This window comes from Boleophthalmus pectinirostris, unplaced genomic scaffold (genome assembly GCF_026225935.1).
Source record: "Boleophthalmus pectinirostris isolate CB_2022bp ecotype Guang Dong unplaced genomic scaffold, ASM2622593v1 HiC_scaffold_9, whole genome shotgun sequence".
NCBI classification, from domain to species: Eukaryota; Metazoa; Chordata; class Actinopteri; order Gobiiformes; family Gobiidae; genus Boleophthalmus; species Boleophthalmus pectinirostris.
The window spans coordinates 33,041,782-33,063,097 of record NW_026571541.1 but is presented as its reverse complement, the minus strand read 5'-3'; the positions used below and the strand labels follow the sequence as shown (position 1 = coordinate 33,063,097).

The window sequence follows — 21,316 nt, the reverse complement described above, 5'->3', positions numbered from 1 at the left end:
CTGATACCGGGACCAGACCGGGACCAGACCGAGACTGAGACCAGACCGGGACCAGAGCGAGACTGAAACCGGGACCAGGCCGGGACCAGGCTGGGACTGAGACTGGGACTAGACCGAGACTAGACCGAGACTAAGACTGGGACTGAGACCGAGACCAGGCCAGGACTGAGACCGAGAACAGGCCAGGACCAGACCGGGACTGAGATCAAGACCAGACCGAGACCAGACCGGGACCAGAGCGGGCCTGAGACCGAGACCAGGCTGGGATCAGACCAGGACCAGGCCGGGACCAGGCCGAGACCAGGCCGGGACCAGACCAGGACCAATGTGGGCCTGAGACCGAGACCAGGCCAGGACCAGACCAGGACCAGGCCGGGGACCAGGCCGAGACCAGGCCGGGACCAGACCAGGACCAATGTGGGCCTGAGACCGAGACCAGGCCGGGACCAGGCCGGGACCAATGTGGGCCTGAGACCGAGACCAGGCCGGGACCAATGTGGGCCTGAGACCGAGACCAGGCCGGGACCAGGCCGGGACCAGAGCGGAGGCTCAGAGCCCACGGCAGGGCCGGAGCTCAAAGCTGAGGCTCGGACCTTTCTGAGGCTCAGAGTCAAAGCTCGGGGTACACTCTGGTCCCGGTCTGGTCCCGGACCTGGATCAGTCCTGGTTCAGTCCGTACGCGGTGCAAAAGTCCGGCATCACAGTCACAGAAGTCACATAAACGGGAATCTTGAACTTTATAAAACATGTTAATATTTTGAATTTTCAAAGCATTTTCAAAACAATCAAAGGTAACATGATGATCTAAACATGTCCAGGGTATCAAATTTAAGACATTTTAAGGCCTTTTTAAGACCATTTAAATGAACATTAAGACCAATATCGCTCCCATTATGCGGGTGAAAAACTCCAGATCCAATTCTAATAATGACCAAACAATTACTACATTTAGAATCTAAGAGTCACTGTGGATTAAACTTCCCCATGATCCATCCAGCGTCTTCCTCCACTCTACTGATTGTTTACTCATGGCCACTGGCGCCAGAAACCAAAGTATTGTTTGAGCAAACTCCAAATTAGACGTTCATTCACGTTACATGATTTCACGTTGTTGTTTTTTTTCCTCCCTCCATTGAACAGCCCAGTTGACTTTACCAAAAAACAAACTAATGAAATTTAAGACCTTGGTGAAAAAAATAAGACTTGGAAAACATAATTCAAGACTTTTTAAGGCTTTATTTTATTTTATATTTTATTTCGATTTTATTTTAATTTTATTGTATTTATTTATTATTTTTTATTTATTTATTTTATTTATTTTTAAGACTTTATTTAGGAACATGAAATTTAAGACCTTTTTAAAACTTTTAAGACCCCGCAGCTACACTGATGTTATGTGTTAAAAGTTAGTAAACCATAGAAGTACAATACCCCTCTTTACATGGGACGTAACAATATCCAAATCTCTCGGTACGATATTACCACGATATACATCTCACGGTACGATATTTTGAAGATACTAACACTTTTTGGCTTTTAAAATACCTTGAGAAGATTTCGGTGTGAATTATTTCCGTCATAATCCCAAGAATTAAAGTAAAAATCATATTTCTTCATGTTGTTTACGCCGAAATGAATCATGGGATATGTAGTTTCCGATGTTCATTTAAGCCACGGGTGTCAAACACAGGCCCCGGGGCTGGATCCGGCCCTCCAAGACCTTTAATGTGGCCCTCGGCTGATTTTCTACTAAAATATTTGAATTATATTTTCTATTTAAATATTTTTAATTTTCTGTGGTGTTTATCACAGCAGCGTCTCCAGCGTCTCTGTACGTGGCCCCTCCCACCAGAGCAGCACAAATGAAGACTTGTCTCTTTCCAAACGCTCTTAAAGGACGATCGTTTTGACTGTTGACCGTGACACCCTCATCAACAAAACGTCCAAAATGAGAAGGATTATCCAAGAAAAATGGATTTATTCCTATTTGTAGACAAGTTCATGTTAAAACTTTGTGTTGAAATTGCATTTTTCTTAAAGTTTCAGGTTGTTCATAATATTATAATATTTTGTAAAAGAAAGAGTTCATCAATTAAAAAAGATTTCTGTAATAGATTTGTGTTTCTCTGCACAAATATTTGAACTTATTGTTATTTTTGGGGTTTATATGACATGAGTTTTCTGATCCGGCCCCTTTGGGATCAAAGTCGGTTGGATATGGCCCCCGGACCAAAATTAGTTTGATTAGTCTGGTTTAAGCAAAGGAACTTGTAATTCGATATATTTTGACAGCCCATGATATCATTGTGAGACTTTTGACGATACGATATCACGATATTTCCGTTATTGTTACATCCCAACTCAACTGATGACACAAGCATCTTTAAATGAGATTTCAATGCTCCTTTGTTGCTTTTTTGTTTCTTTTTTTTTCTCTTTTTTCCACCAATACTCATAATTGTAATTTACGTGAATCTGTGTCCAAGAAACTGTGCGTGACTTTTCATCATTTGAAACAGAAAAGAAAGATCTGATTAAGCAAAAACAAAAACAAAAAGTCAAAACAAAAGCGCAATTAAAGCAGAAACTAAAGAAAAAGGATCGTAATATAAACATCTCAGATACTGTTTCCTGTTGATGATTCCTTTGTACTTCGCCATGAAATATCCAAAAAAGTAAACTCACGAACGTTGAACCTGATATTTCCGATTCCAAACTCACTTATTACAACATAATTTAGCATTTTAGTTGTTTTAATTTTAGTTGCAACTCATCTGAATTAATTTAAATTGTCCTCAGAAACTAAAAAAATCCAATGTCCAAATGAAGTCCATGAATCGAGTATTAAAAGTGAACATTTAAAAGCCAAAAAATAAAAAATAAATACATAAATAATAACAAAAGTGTGTATATGTATGCAGTATGTGTCCTGACCTCCCAGAGTGTCCACGTCTCGGTCCAGCAGCAGGCCGCCGCCGTCGTCCTCCTCTTCCCCCAGGAGCAGCTCCGTCTCTGGGCCCGGGCTGTGCACAGGCTGGGTCCTCACGATCTTACTCAGCCGCACCACCTCGTCTCTCTCCGGGGCTGGGGACGGACACAAGACGGACTTTTATACTCACACTTAAAGAGTAAAAAGTAAAAAAGTACTAATAAAGCCTCAAATGTAGTGGTTTTGGTAAAGATTTGTTGGGGAAAAGATAAATTACTATGAATATAAACAATAAGAATGACAGTGGGGAGTGGGTTAAGCAGTGGTGGAATAAGTACTTTTACTTTTACAGTTACTTAAGTAAAAGTACAGATACCAGAGCAATAAATACTCAAGTAAAAGTAAAGGTATCACATGAAAAAATCTATCTAAAGGTGCATTGAGCAACGTTAAAGTCCGACAAATGTATTTTTTTTTTCACGGAGATGTTATTGCTTTATCTGGAATGTTACACAGTATGGCATTAAACATTTCTATCGGACATGGAGACCAAACCAGACCAAGTCATAGGTCAGTATCTTTTTAAAAATGTACTTCAAGAGTATAAAGTAAAAAGTGATCAAGATTTGTTGATGAATACAAACCATAAGGATGACAGTGGTGAGTGGGAAGAAGTACTTTTGTTACTTAATCAAAAGTACAGAGCAAAAAAATACTCAAGTACAAGTAAAAGTATCACATGAAAAAATCTAATTAAGTGAAAGTGTTAAAGTATCTGTTTAAAATGTACTTCAAGAGTAAAAAGTAAGTATTTTGTGCATATTGAGGTATCAAATGTAGTAATTTTAATACAGATTTGATACAATTTAATCAGTTTTTATTGTTTTTATTTGAATATTTTTATTTGCTCAAACTGTGAACGTGTTAAAAATAAACCCTCAGCCTCATAAAAATACTTCACGAATCTTTAAGAGTAAAAAGTAAAAGTATTTTTAGCATATTTTGAGGTCTTATGAGGTGTAAAATGTTGTCATTTTGATACAGATTTCTGCTGAATTTTGTTCAACATAAACAACTTAATCAGTTTTTATTGTTTTTATTTGTATATTCTTATTTGCTCAAACTATGAATGTGTTAAAAATAAACCCTCAGCCTCATAAAAATGCGGCTTCAAGAGTAAAAAGTAAAAGTTTTGTGCATATTTTGAGGTCTTATGAGACGTCAAATGTCGTGATTTTGATACAGATTTGTGTTGAATTCTGTGCGACATAAACAATTTAATCAGTTGTTTCTTTTTCCCAACAGTTTTTATTTGTATATTTTTGTTTGCTCAAACTATGAACATTTTAAAAATAAATCCTCAGCCTCATAAAAATACTTCACGAGGCTTCAAGAGTAAAAAGTTAAAGAATTTTGCGCATATTTTGAGGGCTTATAAGGCGTCAAATGTCATGGTTTTGATACAGATTTGTGCTGAATTTTGTGCAACAGGAACATTTAATCAGTTTTTATTTGTATATTTTTGTTTGCTCAAACTATGAACATGTTAAAAATAAATCCTCAGCCTCATAAAAATACTTTTTGACGCTTCATCAAGAGTAAAAAGTAACAGTATTTCGCATATATTTTGAGGGCTTATAAGGCTTCAAATGTCATGATTTTGATACAGATTTGTGCTGAATTTGGTACAACATAAACAATTTAATACATTTTTATTGTTTTTAATTGTATATTTTTGTTTGCTCAAACTATGAACATGTTAAAAATAAACCATCAGCTTCATAAAAATACTTTGTGACGCTTTAAGAGTAAAAAGCAAAAGTAATTTGAGCATATTTTGAGGTCTTATGAGGCATCAAGTGTCATGATTTTGATACAGATTTGTGCTGAATTTTGTGCAACAGAAACAATTTAATCAGGTGTTTTTTTTTCCTAGCTGTTTTTTATTTGTATATTTTTGTTTGCTCAAATTATGAGTGTGTTAAAAATAAATCCTCAGCCTCGAAAATATTTTTAGTTTTCAGAAACCTGGTCTCAAATGTAGTGAAGTAAAAGTATCTGCTTTAATCTACAGCAGTACTTTACTACTTTTACTTTGTTCCCTTCCACCACTGGGGTTAAGAGCATGTCAGAGAATCAGAGGTTCAATTCCCGTCCAAGCACAGACTTTCCTGTCCTTAGGGTCTTAAAATACACACACACTGTTCATTTTTTTTACAAAGATGTGAGTCTGGTCACTGGTGAATCTCCTCGAGTTTGGACACGCACGATCTGTTCGTATCAAAACAAATACGTCTGCTTACGAGGATAAAAGAAAGATAAAAATATATCACGGGGGATTTCTGTAGAGTCTGAACGAAGTATTGAAATGTTTTTGTTTGGTTTTATTTGTATATTTTTGTTTACTCAAATTGCAAATGTGTTAAAAATAAACCCTCGAACATAGCCTAATGAAAAAATACTTGCTTTTACGAGTAGAAAGTAAAAAGCATCCAAGTTCAGTGTAAAGTACGAGGGATTGTTACGAGATTTGGTCCATGAGAATGAGACAAGATGGGATTTAATATTCTAATATATAATTTAAGATTCTAATATGTACATTTCGTGATTCAGTTTCCAATTTTGGCCTCACAATTTTTTATTTATTTGTTTTCATATTTTTGTTTCCATTCTAGTCCTGCTTTTTGGAGCTTTGTAAGAGATCAACCCTTCACATTTTTTTGGTCTTATCCTAATGTAAACACTTGGAAAAAAAATCTCACGAGGTCATTTTTCTCATCTGGGCTCAGTCTTGTGGCAATTTTGTCTCATGAGATGTTGTGGCACGAGATCTTGTCCCATTCCTATAAAGAACAGACACTAAAAAAAATCAGATTCAGTGATACTTCATTGCACAATTCTCGAATCGATTCAAAATGGATCCGAATCGATTTTTAACATAATATTTTTTCACAAAACTTCATTAGTTACATTCACTCTTCCCATGATTTAAAAATATTTATCTTGAATTTTAAAATTTCCCTGTGCTTCCCAGTGTCACAGCAGCAAAGATCCAGGAGGGATATACAGGTTTAATTTAATTTTAAAAGTCCCATATTACACTATTTTCTGATCTAATGTTGAATGTTGTGTCACAAACAGACCTGGAGTTGTGTTTTGTTTCATATACACAAGTTTAACACACAAATCTGCATATTTCGGTATTATTGGAAATAGAAAACGCTCTCACACATTTTGAAAGCTCACTGCGGGTGCGGGCGAGAGTGAGCAGGTGGGATGATAAACTGAAGTCCCGCAAACTAAATATGAGCGTCCAGCATACATCATTTGTGGTGGATATTTTATTTGGCAATAATAAAAAACATTTTAAGCAGCCTAAAGTTGCGGACGTGGTCTAATCTCGTGCACATTTTTGACAATTCCTTTCCGCTTCTCCGTGTTTGATGAGTTTAAGAAAGAGAACGTTCCCATCTTGCGGGATTTGCGGGCGGGAGCGGGACAAAATATCGCAGATAGGGGATGAAAATTACAATTCTTTGTGGGTGCGGGCTAGACTGACTCCACCTCGTGCTCCTGCTCAATTTAATTTCTCTCCAGCGACTAGGTCAGGAATCAGAATACACTAGACCAGGGGTGTCCAAACTTTTTTCATTAAGGGACACATTTCTAAACACAGATGAAGCAAAGGGCCGATCGAGGGCCGTAGACTGGAGCTCAATACAGGGAATAATTGAAATATGTGCATGTTTAATGAGCCATCAGTTTTTATTCATGCTAAGATCCTTAGAACCACACACTAAATATTCAATATTGGCTTTATCAAGGTAGATTTTCAAAAAACTTGCAATAAAAAGTACATTTTTCATTGATACAAGTAATTTGGGCCAATTCTTGTGGAAGCCTGAGGGCCAAGAAAAATTTGTCTGAGGGCCGCATTTGGCCCACAGGCCATAGTTTGGACATGCCTGCACTAGACGGTTCGCAAAAACCCTGGAAGTGTGAGTTTGGGCACCAGCCAATCAACGAAGAGCCGTATATTCTGTGTTGGCAACAATTCCCGAGATCAAGGATTTAAACCTGGAACAAAGAGAATGTTTGGAGAATTTTATCAACGGGAAAGACGTTATTGTCCTTCTTCCTATGGGATTTGGAAAAAGCTTAATATACCAGTTAGCTCCGTTAGTGGCACATTACATACATCACGACCAAATAGCAGCGATTGGTTAAATAAGAAAAGTACCTGCTTTACCGTCAAGAAAACGAATCCTAATGCTGTGAGGTCAGACGGTTTCCACAAAGTGAAAGGTGTGGGCGCAGACCTCTAATTGTCAATCTCTACTGAACTAAAGTTGTTAACGTGAAAACTATCACTTTATGGCATCCTGAGGAAGAACAGAGCATTTCGAGCCTTAGAAACATGGACAGACTTATAATAAAGAGTTACTCAAACATGTGTGAATGAAACAAAACACAACTCCGGGTCTGTTTTTGATGAGGTAACAGCATTATAACATGTCTAAAAGCTTACAAAAGTGTGTAATATAAGACCTGTGCATGGGAGTGTGCCACACATAAACACCAGCGCTTACACAGAACCCAGTGTTAATATAATATAACACACGCTGTATATTAAAGGAGCAGTGTGTCAGAGATTTGTTACAGGCCGTCAGCACGAGCTCCGCACAGTCTGAACAGAAGATGAGAGGAGCTGGGCTCGTGTAATGAGACAGGGTCAGACCTCAGACGGTGGATCTGGAGAGGGAGAGTTTAAAGACAGGGGAGGGGGACAGGCAGAGGGGCTACTGGGTACTACAGTATGTGCAGTAGTGGATATAGGACAGAGTAAAGTAAAAGCACTAGGGATGTAACAATAACTGAAATATCGTGATATTGTATCGTCAAAAGTCTCACAATAATAACGTGGGCTGTCAGAATATATTGAATCACAAGTTTCTTTACTTAAATGCAGGTTTTACAGCAGCAACAGCTGATAAACATCGAGAACTGGGTCTGGTCCAAGTGGTAACGGAGGGAAACAGGGCAGATTTTTTACATTCAAATGTCTCTTATTCAGAAACTAGAGGGACTATTGAAATAAGTAAAGTATCAGAATGTAGGAAAGAGTTACACTCCAACAGGGTCAAGTTAAACCTGTGATATTCTTAACAAGATGTTGACAAAAAATTTAAAAACTCATGTCGGTAACGGAGGGAATGAAATATGCAGCACTTTTTGGGCAATAAATACAAACAGTGATAACTCTTGGTTCTCACTTACATATCCTTAACAAACTGGTTTGAATATTTGCTTCATATAGTTTTCTACCATATGGTACAAGATTAGGTGGAAAAACCTCTTACTTTTTGACTCATGAGATTTTTTATTAAGAAAGTTCATGGTAACGGAGGGAAAAGTAACGGAGGGAAAATTGTGCAAACAAGTAGAAGGTGCAATACTTTAATATTACTTCAAAATGAAAGGAAACTATTTCTATAAAATATGTCAGTCCTTCCAAGCAAATTTTTATCATTTTAAATACTTTTTTTTTTTTTAAATCATGTACCTTCATCAACAGTTTAAAGATGGAATAACACAAGATATGATGAAATACATCCATTTATTTACATGATTTTCAGGTCTTTGAAATTTGGGAAATTTTTGTTCCATGTTTCATACATGGTCTGTTTAAAACGTATGGAACTTTAGAACCAAAAATGGTACAGAAAAAAGGTAAACAGTTTCATAAACTAGAGTACATATGTATCTGTTCAATACATTTTTATATCAGATGCATTAACTTGAATTTATGGCCTTGCTGTTTACTTCTGCTTGACTGGGCCCAACTTCATATCCCATGATTCATTTCAGCGCAGAAAACATGAAGAAATATGTTTTTACTTGAATTCTTTGGATTATGACAGAAATAATTCACACCAAAATCTTGTCAAGGTATTTTAAAAGCAAAAAAAAGTATCCCATCTACAATTCTATTAGCCTTTTCAAAATATCGCAGTAAATATCGTACCGTGACATTTGGATATCGTGATAATATCGTACCGAGAGATTTGGATATCGTTACATCCCTAAAAAGTACAGATGTAGGGGCAAAAATTTACTCAAGTAAAAGTAGAAGTATCACATGAAAAAGTTCTATTTGCAGGTTTAAGTGTCCAGCAAATGTTTTCTTTTTTTCATGGAGATGTTATTGATTTGTCTGGAATGTTTCACAGTGTGGCATTAAACCTTTCTATCGTCATGGAGACCAAACCAGACCAAGTTACAGGTCAGCTCACAGTCAGAACGCCTGTCTTTCTGTGTATTTTTGAGCTACAAAACCACCTGTAATTGGATAAACGTAAAGTAGAGCTGCTTAAAGTCACACTGTGGAACATTAAAGGTTGTATGGAGGATTTTTTTTGTTTCAAATTGTCAATGATAGATTATAGAGGTGCAGTAGCCTTGTAATTATGATGACCAAAAAAAGAGAATAAAAATTCATCAACTCTGGACGTGGTGGGGCTAAACATTTGCCAATAGATAACGACACTGCCTCGTTATCTGTGAGCTGACAGGCTGTCAATCAAACTCCCTACGTTTCTAGTGTAACTGACTTGCCTGCGCCGCCGGTACGTGGTTTACGTACGACTGTCACGCAGTCCACAGACGCAAGCCGCACAGACGCTGTTTACTCCACCAACGCAACAGTTTTTAGCGGCTTTTTTTGACCTATATCTTCCTCGCAGTTCGCACAAAGTTTGTTGCAATGGCGACAAGAATCCAGGAGCAGTTCGCCGCAAAAGAAAGTCCGTTTTTGAGGTCGCTGAAAGAAGAAGACAAGGGGAAAAGCAGCGAAGCCAAACTAAGGTGATTCTTGTAGATTCATTCCAGCGATGGCGCGACTGAAGCAGACGCAGGGTCTAAAGACTGACGCACTGGTCCACAAATTACTCCTGGACAGGAAACTTCTGCTTATTATGAAAACGTACTTTATTTCCAAGAGCTAGACAAACGTTTTTCAGGACACGAAAGCGATATCCTATGTCTGAAAACGTAATTTTCAAGGCAAAGAAAGAGTCCGCTTGCTGCTGCGTGTTGTAGCTAGTTCATTCGCACTGAATCTCCGCGCAACCTTCTCTGCACCCCTTTCCTGCTCCTGTCCCCGCTGCCCGATCCGCTCTTCCCCCTGCTCCTCACTTCTCCGGGCACGGAATCTCCGCGCACCGCTCCCCTCTCCTCTCTCCTCTCTCCTCTCCTCTCTCCCTGCTCCTCACTTCTCGTCCGCGAACGAAATGTCCGCACACCCGCTCCCCCCGCTCCTCACTTCTCCGTCTTGCCTAACCAACACTGTAGTTAGTTGTTTACAAGTCATGTGCAGCACCGGCTGTAAACAAACCTGTTTCTGGCGTAAGGAGGAGGAGGGAGGAGGCGTTTCTACGTAGGAGCTGTAGGGGAGGGGGGGTGGTTTCACGCATGCGCAACATTTGAAAAAGGACAAACAGTCGCTGGATTTCTCGTTCCTTGGAAAATCCTCTATACAACCTTTAAAGGTAGAATAATTGACATTATTTGGACACAGTAGCTCACAGCACATTATAATAATTAAGAGAAATGATATAATAAATCTCGCTTGGTGTATCCGCTGCCTAGTATTTAAAAAATATATCACTCATTTTAAAATATGTGTGGCTTTTTTTTTGGCCTAACCACATGAAAATCGGCACTGACACACCCGAACCATTAGGACGACAAACTTCAAATTTGAGATCAGCGGTCGTGAGTTATGAGTGGAACAGACGAACACACAGACACACAGACACACAGACAGACGTTCCTTTCATTAATAGACAGATAAAAAAATGTACGAAGGAGGTAATATATCGTGTTTCCTTACAGCACCAGTCAAAAGTTTGGGCAAACTCTCTTATTCAATGTTTTTTTCCCTTACAACTTTCTACATTTTAGCCACACACAGAAGACATCAAATATACAGTGTTGGGAAGGTGACTTTTAAAATGTATTCCCCTACAGATTACAGATTACATACACCAACATGTAGTTTGTGAGTAATGTAATCTGAATACTTTGGATTATTTGATTTGCTGTAGAGAAGCAAAGACGAGGAAATCTTCACATAAGAAGTTTTGTCTGATAAAAGAAAATAAAAAGCCCAAACTTTACTGAACCAAATTAAAAATATTATCGATAGAAGAGGAGGAGACACGGTCCTGGTAAATCCTGTTTTAGTTCTGGTTTAGATCTAGTTTAGACCTGGTTTTAGCCCCAGTTTAGATTTAGTTTAGGCCTGGTTTAGTCCTGGTTTTAGTCCTGGTTTAGACCTGGTTTAGATCTAATTTAGACCTGGTTTTAGTCCTGATTTAGATCTAGTTTAGGTCTGGTTTAGTCCTGGTTTAGACCTGGTTTTAGACCTGGTTTTAGTCCTGGTTTAGACCTGGTTTTAGCCCCAGTTTAGATCTAGTTTAGATCTGATTTAGTCCTGGTTTAGACCTGGTTTAGACCTGGTTTACATCTAGTTTAGACCTGGTTTACATCTAGTTTAGACCTGGTTTTAGTCCTGGTTTAGACCTGGTTTTAGACCTGGTTTAGTCCTGGTTTAGTCCTAGTTTAGTCCTGGTTTTAGTCCTGGTTTAGACCTGGTTTTAGCCCCAGTTTAGATCTAGTTTAGATCTGATTTAGTCCTGGTTTAGACCTGGTTTAGACCTGGTTTACATCTAGTTTAGACCTGGTTTACATCTAGTTTATACCTGGTTTAAATCTAGTTTAGACCTGGTTTAGACCTGGTTTAGACCTGGTTTAGTCCTGGTTTAGTCCTGGTTTTAGTCCTGGTTTAGACCTGGTTTAGTCCTGGTTTAGTCCTGGTTTTAGTCCTGGTTTAGACCTGGTTTAGACCTGGTTTAGACATCTAGTTTAGACCTGGTTTACATCTAGTTTAGACCTAGTTTTAGACCTGGTTTAGACCTGGTTTTAGACCTGGTTTAGGCCTGGTTTAGTGTCTGGCAATGAGTGGAATTACCAAGAAAAAAAAAAAAAAGATATTTTGCTTGTTCTGGATTCAATGTTTAAGCAAAACTATTATTAAACATTTATTTTAATAAGAAAAGGTTTAACATTACATACCTCAAAAGAAGAGAAAACATGCAGAAATTTTTCAATAAATATTTAGTTTGGCCCACGACTTAGTCCCAGTTTTTAATTTTGTCCCTCTGTGAATTTGAGTTTGACACCCCTGATTTAAAAGGTCCATATTACACAATTTTCTAATGGAAATTGTGAAAAAAAAGTGTAACAAAAACCCTTTAACCTGCAGATAAAAGTGTTTTCTCATTCTCTGTACTGACATGACTCTTGTGAAAGCTCAGAATTCACTCAGAGGCTGCACTAGCGCTGATCTGACCGGTTCTGGGGTTTACGTAGTGACCGTCCAGATCAGAGAGACATTTTGTTCCTCCTGAGCGTGTGTGAGTGTTCGCGCATGCTCAGTCTCTTATACTACGGCGCCTTTGACCTTTAACCTTTGACAGGACCTGAAGCGAAACTGTCCGAGTCTCATCTGTTACAACTGTGCAAAACATCTCCATACATCACAGGTATTCAGTCCAGACTCCGACTGTATGAAGACCTGAAAGAAAGAGATGTTTGAAGTTCTGAACAGCTGCACCTGCCCGACATCTGCTCCCCTTTCACATGCACGTCTGTCTCTCCCTGTGAGAGAGAGAGTGTCTCTTTTTCCCAGTTTCTTCCTCTCTTTCTGTCTACTTCTACTCTCTTTTCCCGTTTCTCTCTCTCTCTGTCTATTCTTACTCTCTTTCCCCCTTTCTCTTTGTCTATTCTTACTCTCTTTCCTCGTTTCTCTCTCTCTCTCTGTCTACTTGCTCTCTTTCCCCATTTCTCTCTCTCTGTCTTCTCCTGCTCTCTTTCTCGTTTCTCTCTCTCTCTCTCTGTCTTCTCCTGCTCTCTTTCCTCGTTTCTCTCTCTCTCTCTGTCTACTCTGCTCTCTTTCCCCATTTTTCTCTGTCTCTCTCCATCTACTCCTATTCTCTTTCCTCTCTTTCTCTCTGTCTACTCCTGCTCTCTTTCCCCATTTTTCTCTCTCTCTCTCTGTCCGCTCCTACTCTCTTTCCATTTCTCTCTCTCTCTCTCTCTAGTCCTACTTTCTTTCCACGTTTCTCTCTCTCTCTGTCTACTCCTGCTCTCTTTCCTCGTTTCTCTCTGTCTACTCCTGCTCTCTTTCCTCGTTTCTCTCTCTCTTTTCTCTCTGTCTACTCCTGCTCTTTCCCCATGTTTCTCTCTCTCTCTCTCATCTACTCCTATTCTCTTTCCCCATTTCTCTCTGTCTACTCCTATTCTTTCCTAGTTTCTCTCTCTCTCTGTCTACTTCTGCTCTCTTTCCTCATTTCTCTCTCTTTCTCTCTGTCTACTCCTACTCTCTTTCCTTGTTTCTCTCTCTCTCTGTCTACTCCTTCTCTCTTTCCTTTTTCTCTTCTCTCTTTCCCCGTTTTGCTCTCTACTTCTACTCTTTCCCCCTTTCTCTCTCTCTACTCCTCTACTCCTACTCTTTCCCCTTCTCTCAGTCTCTCTCTCTGTCTACTCCTGCTCTTTCCCCCGTTTCTCTCTCTCTGTCTACTTCTACTCTCTTTCCCCCTTGCTCTCTTTCGTCTACTCCTACTCTCTTTTCCCATTTCTCTCTCTCTCTCTCCGTCTACTCCTACTCTTTCTCTTTCCCCTTGCGTGCTCTCTCTCTCTGTGTCTGTCTACTTCTACTCTCTTTCCCCCTTGTTCTCTCTCTGTCTACTCCTGTTCTCTCCTCTTTCTTCCTCCATCTCCCTCATCCTGCTCTCCCTCTTTGTCAGTCTCTCTGTCTTCTACTCTCTCTCTCCTTCCCTCTTTCTCCTTCTCTCCCTTTCTCTCACTCCCCCTTGCTGTCTCTCCCTCAACCTCTCTCCTTCCCCCCATCTGTCTCTCCACCTTGCTCTCCCTCCCTCTCTCTCCCTACTCCTATTCTTCTTCCTACTCTCTCTCTCTGTCTCTGTTGCTGGGTAATATAGGACAGGAGAGTACACTAGAGCATGCTGGGTAATGTAGTACGGGAGGCCCATTGTTTTCATGTGAACATTTAAAATCACACTCTTGATCTAAACGACTTCATGAAAGAAACAGATGCACTGACGTATCTCTCTTCGTGCTGAACTCAGCTCCATCTCCTCGGCCGTGACCTTCAGTCTGTGACGTGACGTTCTGCCGAGGAGCTGAGCTTTCACTTCCACACACGTTCACGCAACATCACCGTGCATCGCTCCGTGCTCGACTCACGGAGACTCCTACTGGACATAGCGTGAACAGCAGCAGGAGCCTCGTATTCAACAGTAAAGTCTGGAGCAGTCGTCTTTTACAGCCAAACAACACGAAGAATCAACATTTTACTTGATTTTGTTTGATAAAGTTCTGCTGCACTGCTTTATTTCATATTACGGCAACGTCAAAAGTCTCACAAGAGTAACAGAATAAAGATCACATGCTCCTTCCAAGATTCACACTCTTTTTTACTGACAAAATTTCAAAACTTTTCCATGACTTTTTCAGGACCTAAAGTGAATTTTCCATGACTTTGCGGCACCTAAATGTGTCGAATTTATAGGGGTGTAATGATATCCAAGTCTCACGATACGATATTTTCACGATGTACATCTCACTGTACGATATTTATTGAGATATTTTGTGGAATATGCTACTTTTTCCTCTTAAAATGCCTTGACAAGACTTAATCCAAAGAACTAAGACTTAAAAGTGCTTAGAACTGTTATTTCTTCTTGTAGTCTGCACTGAAATGGAGCAAAGGATCATGGTCTATGTAGTTCCCTCTGTCTTTAGTTTTCTTTCTTTTAGCAATTCTTGCACCATAACTCTTAATTTAAGTTGTAATTCGATATATTGTGACGGTCCACGATATTATTGTGAAAACTCTGACGATACGATATCACGATATTTCGGTTATTGTTACATCCCTAAGAATTGATCAGACTTTTAGGGCTAAATATGAAATGTAATTCTTTCCACTCACCTTATGGTTTGGTATTAAAGTTTTTTAACGTTCAGTGCATTTATTGTCGTCTCTTTTAAACAAAAAAGGCGCAGACGTTCGGAAATAATCATAATAGTCGAATGAAAACTTAGCAGAGAGCTGTAGTTGTGTGAAAGAAATACTAAAATTCAATGACTTTTCCAAAACTTTCATTCAATTTACAAAACTTCATGACTTTTCCAGGCCTAGAAAACAACATTTTCACTTTCCATGACCGTGGGAACCCTGTCCTTCTAAAAAATAAACATCTTGGTACATCGAAGACTTCAGGTTTTGACAGTACTTTATAAAAATGTACAGTCTGGAAGCACGTCCTATCTTCAATGGGCGTGACTGACAGATGGATTAATCAGAGAAATGCACGGTCCGCTCGGGTCTAAATCAAACCTGATCCGAGAATCACTGAGGCATATGTTACAAATCTAGGTTGGACGGTGGTATGGTGCACCTGCATTTGAACAGAAACTAGGTGGGACTGTTTTGGCAGATGAACTACAGCCCGTAATCTCACATCACAGCAAGAAGGTTCCGGGGTCAACGTGCACAATATGTCACATCCTCAAGCTCACTGTTTCCCAAAGACTGGTGTGGGGACGCTGGCCCAAGTGGTCAAAATGAGAGTCCAGTGCAAAGTTGTCCTTCACCAAACCAAATTCTTTATTGGATCCTTCCAAGTCGTGGGCAAAATTATATACATATTTACAAAAAAGAACTGTGCTTAACTAAACAAAAGCAACAGAAAATAACACAACAAAAGAAAATTCCCACAGGCACCTGGCTGCACTGATGGTGACTTACCTACTGATTAAACTGCCTCTACTTAAATACCCCCCAGAGAGGAAGTCCCTCCCCCTGGGTTCACACCAACTTACGGGGAAAACTGTAGCAATTTCCTTTCCTTACTGGTGTGCTGCCTTAAATTATTTACTGAAGCCTAATCCCCCTTTTAAACTGAACAGTGCTCCAACTTAACTAGATACACTGAAACCAAAATTCTAATAACCCATTTGATAAAACAAAGAGAACCATTTCCGAGGCTTCCCTCCACATGGTCTGGGCCAACACCTCCCCCTGAGCCTATAAATATGGCTGCCAAAGGACACGCCCCCTCTTTTGTTCCCAGACCATGTGGAGTCACAGGTAAAGGTGGTAAGTTTAAACCAAAAATGAAGGGATATAACCAAATAAAATGAATTTAAAGTAACTGTGTGAATGTGATCAATTAAACAAAGACTAAATAAAACAAACCCGGATAGTTATTATTTAGCTGTTTAGTTGATATAGATAGATGTAACTGAACTAACGTAAAAATGGGGACAAAGGCCCTCTTTGTCACACTGGGTCAGGTGAGTCGCAAGAGATTTTTTTTGGGGGTCGCCTTGTCCCGATCTGAATGTAGGTCATCAGAATCTCCTGTCCTCAGTAGGGCCAGAGTTTCTATGCTTATTCCTTTCACTACTACAGGGTGTCCACAGGTTTGATTACCCCAGATTTAAGACTTTTTTAAGACCTTTTTAATACCACTTAAATGAAAATTAAGACCAACATCGCACCTACCGTATTTTCCGAGCTATTAGACGCGCTCTTAAGCCTCTAACCCAGGGGTCTCAAACTCAAATTACCTGGGGGCCACATTAGATAAAGTCTGAGTGAGGCTGGGCCGCATTGAGTATTCGATAAATAGCGGTTGCACGAAAAAAAACTCTGTATGTGCACGTGTACTCGTATTAACAGATCCACTTAGACTTGTTGGTTCACATCTGCTCTAAGTTGAGTTTTGGGATGTAAGCTGCGTTAATAATCAGTTGTTGTGAATCTGCATGGGCACCGACTGCAGCTTCATCTGTCAGTGCGGCCCGCGGTCGGGGGGTGGGACTGTGCGTACATCTACCGCGGGCCGCACTGACATTATTCTTTGGAATTAAGTGGAGGGCCGCAAAACATCCTTCCGAGGGCCACAGTTGGCCCCCGGGCCGCGAGTCTGAGACCCCTGCTCTAACCCCATAAAAAAACAACCGCGCGCCCCACAATCCAGAGCGCCCCATACACGAATCCACTCGGGTGTCCCAGCACGACTTCAGTAAACTACAAATGCGACCACAACGACAAACACCCGCAGCCACACTCATCACTCCACGCCGACGAGGAACGGAACGGAGGAACGAACCGAAAAAGCGAGTCCAACGTGCCTTTTTTGAGCCACCGTGAACGCCACAAACAAACAAAACCACTGACCCATCCAACTGTTGTGTTTCGTTTAAAGTCCAGTGCGGTTTATTTGTGAAAAAAGTTCGAAAATAGACCATTTAATCTTATAATCCAGAGCTCCTAATAGCCCGGAAAATACGGTATTATGCGGGCGAAAAACACCTGATCCAATTTTAATAATGACCAACCAACTACTATATCTAGAACTGGTTTGCCCACACTTTTTCAGCATGTGAGCGACCAAGTCAAAATGATCGACCTACTACAAAGTTAAGCAAACTGTGCTGTACTGAAACACTCTGCAGACCTTTTTTCGGACCCTCACCCACAGTTTGAGAACCACTTCTTTAAGAGAACTTCCCGTGGCACTTTACACAAAACTGAAAAAAGTGAAGAAAGTGGGTAGGATTTTTAAACCTGTTTTTTCACGTTTCTAACTGGAGTTGAATTCTCTTTACTGGTTTTGCATTTTTGCACTTTTATTAGACAAACTTCAACTTCACATTGTTGTTGTTGTTGTTTTCTTTTCCTTAGTTTATCATTGCACAGCAGCCTCGATTGAGTATACAAAAAAAGGCTAATGAAATTTAAGACCTTTGTTAAAAAATTAAGACTTGAACAACATAATTTAAGACTGTGAAAGGCCTTAACTTTGGAACATGACATTTAAGACCCTTTAAATACTTTTAAGACCCTGAAGCTGACCTTTGTTAAAAAATTAAGACTTGGACAACATAATTTAAGACTGAAAGGCCTTAATGTTGGAACATGAAATTTAAGACCTTTTAAAGACTTTTAAGACCCTGAAGCTGACCTTTGTTAAAAAATTAAGACTTGGACAACATAATTTAAGACTTTGAAAGGCCTTAATTTTGGAACATGAAATTTAAGACCTTTTTAAGACCCTGAAGCTGACCTTTGTTAAAAAATTAAGACTTGGACAACATAATTTAAGACTTTGAAAGGCCTTAATTTTGGAACATGAAATTTAAGACCTTTTTAAGACCCTTAAGCTGACCTTTGTTAAAAAATTAAGACTTGGACAACATAATTTAAGACTTTTAAAGGCCTTAACTTTGGAACATGAAATTTTAGACCTTTTTAAGACTTTTAAGACCCTGAAGCTACCCTGTACTACATGTATGTTTAAATTGGGATTTTCTGTGCTCTTAAAAATGAAGCCAAAGCACAGAAACAGACTGAATCCTGCACCTGATCTGCTTTTGCATGTTGTTGAAATATTAAGACATGTTTTGAATAATTTCTAATCTTTTTGTAATTACTTTATTGACTATTTTGTTCCAATCTTGCTGGTTCAGTTAAATGTTGAAAAGAAAAAGAAATGGGTTACACTTAATGTCCAAATAGTCGACTTATGGATCCTTTTATCGCTGCTTCAATGACTGTTTTTCTTTGTTTAAAACTTGAGTAATACTAATTGTTCAGAGAGACACGATCACTCAGTTATCGGGGTGTAACAATATCCAAGTTTCACGATACAGTACAATATCGTCACGGTTTGAAACTCACGGTACAATATTTATTGCGATGTCGTGGGAAAGCTCACGATATTGTGGGGAGTCTCACGATTAGGGATGTAACAATATCCAAATCTCTCAGTACGATATTTTGACAATATACATCTCACGGTACGATATTTATTTATTTTATTTATTTATTTATTTATTTCATTCATAAAGCATAAAAAGACATCTACAGTGTCACAACATCAAACACACAAGAAATGAATGAAAAGGAGCAGAAAGAAGAAAAAATCTTATGTTATCTGCCCCCTTTCCTTTTCAAGACAAAACATCAACACTGATCGTCACTAAACATTCCTTATCAGTTCAGGCACAATTACTGATCAATTGCAAACAGTAAATCTTCATTATTATACACAACTTAGTTTCTTTTTCATACAGACACAGTGCATTCGATTTATATGTTTTTTAAATGTCATCATTGTACTTGATTCTTTTATTTCTTTGTCAAGACTATTCCATAAGTGAACTGCTTTCACAGCGACACTTCGCTCCATAACCTTGGTTCTGAATCTGGGTTTTTTAAAACATGTAGGTTCCTTTTAAATTGTAGTGGCTTGTTCTCATCTCAAACAGTTTTTGAATATTTACAGGTAATAAATTACACTTTGCTTTATACATGACTTTGAGGATACTTAAGTCAACAATACTGCATTTTCAACACTTTAAGTTGAACAAATATTGGGTTGGATGACTCTCTACAATGACTGTTGGTGATAATTCTCAAGGCCCTTTTTTGTAAATAAATAAAGGTTGTAGGTAAGTTTTACATGTTGAACCCCAAATTTCCACACAGTGCATCAGATATGGTACAATTATAGAGTTATACAAAGTTACTAATGCTGTACTATTTAGTGAGAACTTTATTTTATGCAGAACAGCAATGGCTTTGGAAATGTTGCCTTTTGTGTAATTTATATGAGATCTCCAGTTTAGACCTTCATCAATCATAACTCCTAAAAATTTTGTTTCATTTACTCTTTGAATTTGTATCCCATCTATTTCTAATATATTCATTGCGATATTTTGTGGAGGCAAAACTGTGAATATGCTACTTTCCAAAGAACTAAGACTTAAAAGTGTTTAGAACTGTTATTTCTTCTTGTAGTCTGCACTGAAATGGAGCAAAGGATCATGGTCTATGTAGTTCCCTATGTCTTTATTTTTAGCTATTGCTGCACCATAACCCTCAATTTAAGAACGAGACTTGTAATTCGATATAATGTGATGGTCCACGATATTATTGTGAGAACTCTGATGATACGATATCACGATATTTTGGTTATTGTTACATCCCTAGTCAGTCAACAATAAAATAAAATCATTAATGTTTAATAATGGTCAAATCCACCTTTATTTTGTGATTTATGAATAATGTCTATTGACTTGGATCGAAAAAGGTTTGTGACTTTTAAAATATCCCCAGAAAAAAAAGTTTGGGAAACACTGCTCGAGCCTGAGGGAGTCCAGACCAAGACGAGCTCAAGATCTGGAGATGGGTTCCTCGGCCGCAGAGCTGTGGTCCAGTCCAGCGGCTTTGAAGAACGGATCAAATGCAGAGGAAAAATTTCTGGACAAAGACAATAAAGCGTTCGCACAAACCTGAGCCTTCATTTCAGCGTGCCCAACATGGAGAGTTATGTCGCAATCCTTTGCAATACAAGAGCAATGACAGCTCTTAGGGCCTGTGAGGACAATTTTAGACTCAAGGAGGATTTTTGCAATACTGACACCACAAAACCCTGCAATAAACATCAATGAGATAGCACCCATAAATAAATAAATAAGTCTTTCTCGTGGTATCGTCTTCTCTGCTCACTCTCTTTGTTATACGCCTCACAACAAAACTTACTGCAGTGGAAACCTGTGGACTTTCTTCAACATTAACCACAGTTTGTCTGGATGTTGAAATCAATGTATCATTCTCGCACTCGTCATTTCGAAGTTAAGACCTTCGCTGTTTTGATTTTGTCATTACATGTACCTTACAGCACGGTAGTTGACGAAAAAAATTCTAGGTCGACGAAAGACTCGTCCTGAAGATCGATGGTTGACTACAAAGGGGGCGTGGCAAAAGCTCTCAAAACTATTATTTCGTTTGAAGTGTGTTTACCTGTTAAACCAATCACACTGTTTCTAGATCCCACCCCTACTTTACCCCCTCACCCTCCCCTTTAGTCCTCTACACCAGCGTCCCCAACCTTTTTTTGAGCCACAAACTGGTTTAATGTCAGACAATATTGTCATGGACCGGCCTTTAAGGTGTGACGGAAAAATATGACAAAATAAAATGATGCGACAAACACAAAAACTGTTGTATTTTGTAAATTTAATAATAAATGTTTTCAAAGAAGTCTCTTTTTTATTCATTTTGCAGCTTGTGGGTTGAATATTAGATGTAACAGAGAGAATTTGTTCATTTTTCAAAATAAAACATTGTTCAGACTTGGATGATAAAACTGAAATAATGTAAGTAAGTTTATTCTTTCTGTGCAGCCTGGTACCGAATGAATCGTGGACGGATACCGGAAGTTGGGG

At 39.0% G+C, this 21,316-nt stretch overlaps 1 protein-coding gene across 1 annotated transcript in view; it reads right to left on the bottom strand.

Moving 5' to 3' along the window:
- LOC110174043 (neurobeachin-like) overlaps positions 1 to 21,316 on the bottom strand; it is a 783,761-nt gene that overhangs the window by 270,569 nt on the left and 491,876 nt on the right. The window contains exon 42 of the mRNA XM_055166710.1: positions 2,935 to 3,084. Within this exon, the coding sequence (XP_055022685.1) occupies positions 2,935 to 3,084 (150 nt within the window). The remainder of the gene's footprint in view (positions 1 to 2,934; positions 3,085 to 21,316) is intronic.